An 8294-nucleotide genomic window follows, 5' to 3' on the forward strand; every position below is an offset into this window, starting at 1 on the left:
ACATCGGGCAGGGCCGTGCTGTACTCATTGCTCTCCGGGATACAGGATACTGTAATTTAAATAATTGATCAGAAGAACGCTTTTTTCACGTGCAATGTATGATTGTGGTAAAAATCACTGATGCAACTTTAACAGATGCATAACAATTTTAATGAACTTTCCCCGAGAAATGAGTTAACGTTACAGAATGGAATGCAACTGTTGCGTAATAGAAATAAGTCGAAGCTTTTTACATGCATTTTAAGTGCATAATGAGTTTCACGATGCGAGAAAATGTGCATTATTCATTAATGACGTGAAAGTGAAGAAATTATTATAAAGTATTACAGCACACTTTCTATATTCTGTTAGTCATTAGACTTATGACGAGCAAGTTTTACATTCGTTTTAAGTGTTGCGAAATGTTTCGTAAATTTCGTAAGGTCGATTCTCATGTTTGTATTTATTATTTTTTTATATTTCAAGTGAGATATTTGTGTTAGCGTTTCGTTGTGGTTAAATCCAGTGCATTGCAAATTTAGACCGCCACTATTGGCAATGCCAACTTAACAACGTAAAAAGACGAATTGCCAATAATACATATAATGTGATGAAAGGTCCGAATTCTAAAGCTTGGGGAGAGTTGTTATCATCTTCCATTTTATTTTTAATTAAAGATTTAATGAAACATGATAAACAAGAAAAGTAACTAAATGCACTTATTTTATCAGTATATTTTACGTGAGAGATATGTAAAGAAAGTTTAATATTGTTTATCTGCTCCCACTATAATAAATAGACTATTAATACATTGTTTTTAAGGAGGTAAGTGGATTTTACCGTAGAAGTGGAAGTTGGTATGGACAACGGGAGGGAAACCTGAAGTTGAAGTGTCATTGTAAAGAATCCTGTTGGCTATTTCATTTTTGTTACTTAAACTGTCAGCAACATAACTTTCTGCAATTGCGGCAGATTTCCACCCACCATATCTCTTGATCGCTGATACATCAACTCCTGTATTAGCCAGTAACGTTGCCGATGTTCTTCGGAATGAATGGCCTGTATATGTTTCAGAATGTTCTAGTTTCAAAAACTGTGCATCTTATTAGGAATCATAGAAAGGGTATTGTTGCCGACTGGTTGGTTGTAACATCTACCTGCTTGATAGCGCATAAAAAAGCGAAATAATATCTACTTACCTCCTATATTTCGAATTAAAAAAAAACAGAAAACATCGTTAGTTTTCAAAGTGTCTACTATCAGGTTGTAAATATATCGTACCCTTTTCTCAAAGAAACAATTCTTTTTATTTGAAAAATTACGATTTCTAATTTCCTTTGCAACTTTTTTAAATATAACTTTCTAAAATCTATTATATTTTGTATTTGTTCTTACTGTAAGATATATTACTTTAGATTTAGTTGTTTTTCAATGTCCAATTAATTAAAAATTACCAGCACGGTAAGCTTCAAAAGCTGTCTAGATTAAAAACTTTCTTTCGCGAAAGAGATATCAAACGAATCAAGCCATTCCAGATTAAAAACTTCAATGTGTTTGTTATCGGTCACTTTTGTATTGTTTTTCGCATCAATCAAGTTCATGAAACCCAGTAGGTGTGAAAGTTTGACGTCCCCACCGGCCAATTATTTTTTAATCGTCCCATTACGACACCGCGGAATAATGGCCGATAATTACCGAGCTTTATTACGCCAATTAATAACGTGCCGAACAAAAGTTAGGAAGAGTCCGATGCTAATTCTAATCATAACATATAAACACGCCGTTAGTTACGTCACTTTCACTATTTCATTTAATAATCGAGAGTTCATTTCTCCCTGCATTGGTGAAAGTTAAATCGCCGAGAAAATTGAAAACACATTCATTTACAGGAGTCGTTAAACTCTGGCGCTCGGCGCGTTTTTTTTTTCTCTCTTTTTGTGAAGAATTCGCATTATGTGATGCGTTCTGTTTCTTCCTGTCGGCCGGCTGCAATCTGCCTGAGCGTTTTTTACGCCCCGATGCTCGATCCACGTAAATTAATTAGAACAATTACTGTAATTATAATTAATTACGTAGGCAGAATTAGCTAATTTCATATTAGTCTCAGATGAAAGTTTAACGTCTAATTGTAAAATTAATACGGTATGGGAATATGCTAAAAACCAGTCGAGAGGTTTTTTAATGAAAATTTTGTTAAAATATAATGACTATTGGTGTTTCTGGTCATATTTTGGACTAGATAGAGACATCAGATGGTTAAATTTGCCAATTTCATTTCCAATAAAAGCGCAGCCGTGTCAGGTATGCCCTGAGGCTCTCACTTGGGGCCTTTGTCTTCAACATCATTTTAAATGGTATTACGAGTGGTTCTCCCATTGTAAATTTTTAGATCAACACGAAATTTAACAAAATTTACGCATAAATTAATAGTTCTATAGTTGTAGTAGTTGTAGTTGGTACTAACATATTAAATGATTGTTATTAAAGAGTTATACAGGGTCCCATAATTAGCCCGCCAAACATAACTAGAATTTACGTTAGAAGTTGTAAAATTTCTTCTTCTGAACTGTATTTAACGTATATTAAAGAAAAACTTTCCCTCTGCATGAATTTTTTAGGCCTGTTACTCTTTCCAATTTCTTGAACCGACTGTTGAGTTTATCACACCCTGTATATGGCTGAACATGGACCGTGTGACAACTAGTATTGTAGAACCCCATTAAAGCAACAATCCGGCGGTATTTTTCCTTATTTTCTCCAAGGAAAATGCGGAAATATCTTTATGGTTGTAACCACTAATTAAACCTGATCTAAAAAAAATTAAACGGTTTCTGTGAAAGTACAACGCACTGGCTAAAAAGTAACTCCACAGAGTATTCAAAAAAGGATTGAAATACGTCTTTTTTTATTAACAAATCGACAACGTCCTAGGTATCTACGTTTCGATCAATGCAAAGACATGATAAGGAAGTGTAGTTCTGTTTATTTTTACGTGTATCATTTACATAGCGCAATGCATTATTAATCATATATTAATTTTAATTGTTGCGTGTTAGGAAGTCCACTGTGTAATTTATTATCGTACTAATGATAAACAAAGAAACGGGCATTCGTAGAAAGTTTATGTTAATTAATTTATGCTAATTGTAAGCCATTTTAGAACATCTAAGATCAGATAGAAGAGGGTATCTTAGGCCTTGGCAACAGCATATGGAATGTGCCATATTTTCAGGGAAATCTAAAAAGAAAAACGAATTTACTGTAATTTATTAATTTATTATACATATATGTAATAATGTAAATGTATAATATTTATAATTGTTCGTTGTTACAGATTTAAAAAAAATTGGCGTACATGTGTTGGAAAAGGTTCGACATACATCGCGACGTATCAAGGTAAGATATAATATACCCTGTGGCGAAAACAAATTTTACATATTTTAAAAATTACCATATTTTACATTTTTTTTATTCCCCCCTTTTGTTTTTAGATTTTTATTCATTCCTTAACCTTTACCGACTCATTTCTAAAGTACAAAGCTGAAAAAAATAGTTAGGGGAATAAATTCATTCAAGTTTCATGATTTGCTCGAGCACGTCGATTTTTCGAAATGTACCTTCTCGAAATTGCCAAAAACTTAATGCTCCCTTCCAAATAAACGATTCAGTTAAATTTTTTCTCTCACTGTGATTTTTTGGCGCAACAGGTCCCTTCTAAAGCTGTACTACGACCCGAGAATAGGCTAGCCAGCAGCGGCGTAGCAGGGACTCATTTCCGGGCAGCCCAGAGAGCACACTGAGGATCCCGCTGGTCCCTCGGCCACACAGTGGCGGGGACGCACGTCCTGGGGGCCCAGTCGCCCATGTCGTTGGCGATGCCATTTATCGACAACGACCTACTATGGAGTTCCGATCACGATGGTAAAATGGTCGACCTTTCGTCTTGCCTTCAAGTGAGTACACCGTATATACAGGGTGTTTCAGAAAGACCTCCCGTAAATTCAGGGGCTGATAGTACGACAAGAAATAAGAATTTTTTGTCTTATGAACTATATATCTATCTCCTCTTGTTTTCGGGATACAGAGCGACAAAATAAAATTATTTATATAGAATTTTAAAACCTAATCTCAAAATACCGGATTTGCGCCCGTTCCTTTGTCGGGAAAAATATTGTAAGGGTATTTATTTTTATTAAATTTATTAGTTGTCTAGCTACCCTATTTAAAATAAAAATTAATAACTGAAAAATTAGACATTTGAGTTTAATAAATAAGTCTTTATGGAAAGTTACCATTTATTTGTAAATAAAATCAAAAAACCATAAAATCGCTACAAGTGATTAAGAATTAGCAAAATATGGGAAATGTTTGCTAGCAGCACGTATTTACAAAGGAAATAATCCAAATTTATAGAGATTCCCACTGTTTTGAAAATGTGAAGGAACGGTTTGAATGAACAGCAAATGCGAATTATGAGAGAACAACCAGGAGACATGAAAGTAACAGCGATAATATTTAGTTTATAGTTCTGGCGTCTGCTGTTGAAAATCCAAATATAAGTGCCAGGAAATTAGTAGTAACCTTGGAGTTTTCAAAAGCTTGACAAATAAAATATTGAAAAAGAAGTTTCATCCGTATCATATTGAAAATCAAGCACTGTTACCGTAGTTAGGAAAGTTATTAGTGAAATTGGAGATTAAAAAATTTGGATGAATGGAATTTTGAAAAAAGAATACTCATAGTCGTAAGCTAACTTAAAATAAATGTTCAAACTGTCCACCGTTGTTTTCTAGACAAAGCATTAATCTACGATAAAAATGAATGTGGACATTTCTTAACATTTGAAGCGTTATAGTTAGAAACTCGTTTTGAATCTTTTTTAAGTCTTGAATATCCGTTGGTGGTACTTCGTATACTCGCTCCTTGATATAACCCCACAAGAAAAAGTCCAGACTATTTAAGTCAGGCGAACGTGTGGGCCAAGGAACTGGACCACCACGACCTAACCACTGGTTTGGATATACGTGATTTAGGTGTTCTCTACTAACCTGAAAGATAAATAGGTAATAGGAAAAGTATAATAACAATAAAATAATCACATTACAGCCAAAGGAACGGGCGCAAATCCGGTATTTTACATAAAAATGGTTTTTTTTGCAAAAACTACGCAACTTAGGTATAGGGAAAGCTATTAAAAAATTGTAGGGTCTACAGAAAGGCATCTAATGAAATCATAAAACGCAGGGTGTTCTATTTGAAAAAGTCGAGATTTTTCAAATTTTAAATTATCAGGTTTGGCACTATGTTTTTTGCCCCCTGTATATCGCAGGTCAACTTTTGATACGTTTTTTGAAAGAGTAACGCTATAGTTCCAGAAAAAAAATTTCTAGCTATCATATAATCATAATTATGTCAACTACTAGAAGTGACGAAACATGAAAAAAAAAAAATGAAAAGGCGATTATCTCGAAAGCTATCAATCAATATTTTAATAGGGATCATAACACAAAGTCCCGTTAATTTTTCACGTAGAATTCGATAATGCCATAAAAAATAGGTTTCCATTTAAAAAAATTAAGTTGGTACCTGCCCAGGAAAAACTGAACACCCTGTATATATTTATTTTGTGCAGCTCGGGAAAGTAGGTAACTCTGTAGAAAGAAAATTAAGTTATATCTTTTATTAACCTAGATATTGGACTTACGCCCACTAGGTGGACACAGTGTAACATGTATATTTTATGAAAATTATGCATACAGAGGCCAGTCGGTCTTGGCATGTGCAAAAGTAATTTCGGACAAAAATGCAAATATTTTCTCTTTAATATGTTGACAGGTTGCTTAAGTATTCAGGAGAAAGAGATCTGTGGAGGTAAATTCGAAAATACCTCGATTTCGGGGCATAGAGTGTGAATTTTGTAAAAATGTATTTATGAAGATGTTTGACTTAAAGTGATGAAACTTGGGCTAATTTTGTTTGTAACTAACGGTAAAATCTCTCAAAGTTCCGATATACGGTTTATTAGAGCACTATTTCAAGAATTTATTTCGATTTAGCGACACTGAAACTACGAAATAATTATAGCTCTTAAATTCTACCCAGAAATCTACTCATAAACATAAATAATTTCCCATAACACTCGAAAACTTAATATTAATGGAGTTACATAACCTCAAAACTATTTTTGTATTTACAGAAATACTAATTAAAAATCCTAAAGCCTTACAGGAATCAAACGGCCCTTATTGACCTGAAACTAGATCATAACCCAAAACACCGTTCATTATTCACTATTTTTTTTTTCATTAGGATGCCTCCGTGGCCATCGGCCAACAGAACGCCGCCACCGGAACCACTGGGGGCGCTTTGGGTGAATTGTCTCAGTCAGATCTCAGTTCCTTAGTGCCGCCAATGCCGGAAGGCCACATGCCCGACACTGACGACATCTTCAAGCACCTCTCCGACACCACCGCCATCGAAATCGAGAACATCCTCAGCGAGTTCAGTCAGACGACGTACATCAAGGTGAGGTTTTTTCGAAAAAAAAAATTCGATTCGTCAGGTGCTTGATATGGCTTCTAAACTGATATTACAGGAAAAATTGAGGAAATAAATAAATGTTCTATTAATTTTATTAAATAAAATGACTATATCACTAGACATTTTAACAAAAATCCCTTGAAAGAACATAATTTAACTAGAATGTTAAATGAACATATGGACATATTCACATTTCATCATACGCGCCATCTACATGCTAGTAGCATCACTTCGAACTAGTTATAAACCTGCTTGTCTCCCTCAACAATAGGTGGCGCTCGGTGTGCTTGCTTGAAGTTTTTGTAACTGACGTACAGATGGAGACACCGTCCCCATGCAGTAAACATATTTACCCACATTTCTCTTTGTCGGTTCCTAATTCTGTAATTTTCTACTCCAGCAAGAAGAAAACAACAACGTGCCGAACGGCAACAGCGAGGACTCCGTGAGCAGCTCGAATCTGGTACACAAAAGCGCGCAGGTGATGCTGTCGGAGATGAGGAAGTACAATATCGCGGCCGCGAACCCCATCCTGGCCGAGAAGCTATCCACTCCGAGCGAGCAGAACCTGCAGGGTCACGGTTCGAACGGTAGGCCACAGCTGGCGCCACTGACGCCGAAAATCGAAAAAGGTAAGTGGAGTGCTTTGAATAAAGATTGATTGCGATCTTATCGAAACTAATTAAAATTATGGCGCCGCAGGTAAACATTCATCTGTATATTTCAACGGCGCCTTTTTAAATCTTAACTTTGACAATTATTTGCGAGAGGGATTCGTTTAAAATAAATTAAACGTAAAAAAAATGTCTGCTACAACCTGTTAACGTTATTATCAGTTTTTAATTAAGATCCCTGGAGTAAATGAATTTAGCAGTAGAAACAGTGCCAAAAAAGTAGTCTATGAATTTTATGAACGGTTTGTTGGGGCGTCTTTTGAAATTGTATTTTTGTAATTCAAACCTCTACATGAAATTTACGATCCATAAGCGTAGACTCGCATATTTTTTGTGAAATAAGTAATTTTATAGCTATTTTCTATTTATTCAAATACAGGCTGATTTTTCCAAATAAAATAGCAGATATTTAAATGATAGCACTCATAGAATTGATTTTCTACACGTTTTAACAGTGAAAATGTTTCGTATTTTTTATTCAAAATGATTTTTAGAGTTAAAATGTCCCGATGAACAATTTTGCGATTCGACTGACTTAAAGAATCCTCACTTGTGCGGCATAAGACGATTTTTTTTTAGTACCCAAAAGGACTTTCAAGTGCGACACCTATGGTAGCAACCTCACTTTATCCGACACTTTGAGATCTATAAAATACAAAAATATCATTATATTGGCTATAAAAAGGATGCTTGCCAGTGTCCTTGATCTATCTATAGACTAACTACCCTGTAAAGCCATAAATGAAATAATGAATCGACTGACGAAAAAAGAACAACAAAACGCTCTTATTTCAGACATTAAAGATGTTGGAACTGAGTTGCTTCACTGACATTTTTAATAACTAATGGATGAGTACTTACTTTTCCATGATAATTATTAATGTCAAAGTATGATGGAGTCATACAATAAATAAAACACTGAAAAAATAAAATATACAAGGCGTTTAATAAGTAGTGAGTCACAGAACAATAGTGGGTTCTAAACATTTTAATATTACGATTTAGACAAAGTTACCTCAGTCTAAAAGTTGATTTCAGTAGAGATAAAGTAAAAATTAAAGTAAACATTTCTTTTTCGAACGTTTCTAATAATTTAGAGTT

At 34.5% G+C, this 8294-nt stretch overlaps 1 protein-coding gene across 1 annotated transcript in view; it reads left to right on the plus strand.

Moving 5' to 3' along the window:
• The window catches only part of LOC108917183 (ecdysone-induced protein 74EF-like), a gene marked incomplete at its 3' end in the record, with an annotated part of 40112 nt that extends 32961 nt beyond the window's left edge, over positions 1-7151 (plus strand). Inside the window, exons 2-5 of the mRNA XM_018723667.1 lie at positions 3314-3375; positions 3687-3932; positions 6289-6504; positions 6920-7151. Coding sequence (XP_018579183.1) covers positions 3843-3932; positions 6289-6504; positions 6920-7151 — 538 coding nt within the window. The remainder of the gene's footprint in view (positions 1-3313; positions 3376-3686; positions 3933-6288; positions 6505-6919) is intronic.
• Positions 7152-8294: the final 1143 nt, after the last annotated feature.

The sequence above is a fragment of the Anoplophora glabripennis genome, unplaced genomic scaffold (genome assembly GCF_000390285.2).
Source record: "Anoplophora glabripennis isolate ALB-LARVAE unplaced genomic scaffold, Agla_2.0 scaffold41, whole genome shotgun sequence".
Classification (NCBI taxonomy): Eukaryota; Metazoa; Arthropoda; class Insecta; order Coleoptera; family Cerambycidae; genus Anoplophora; species Anoplophora glabripennis.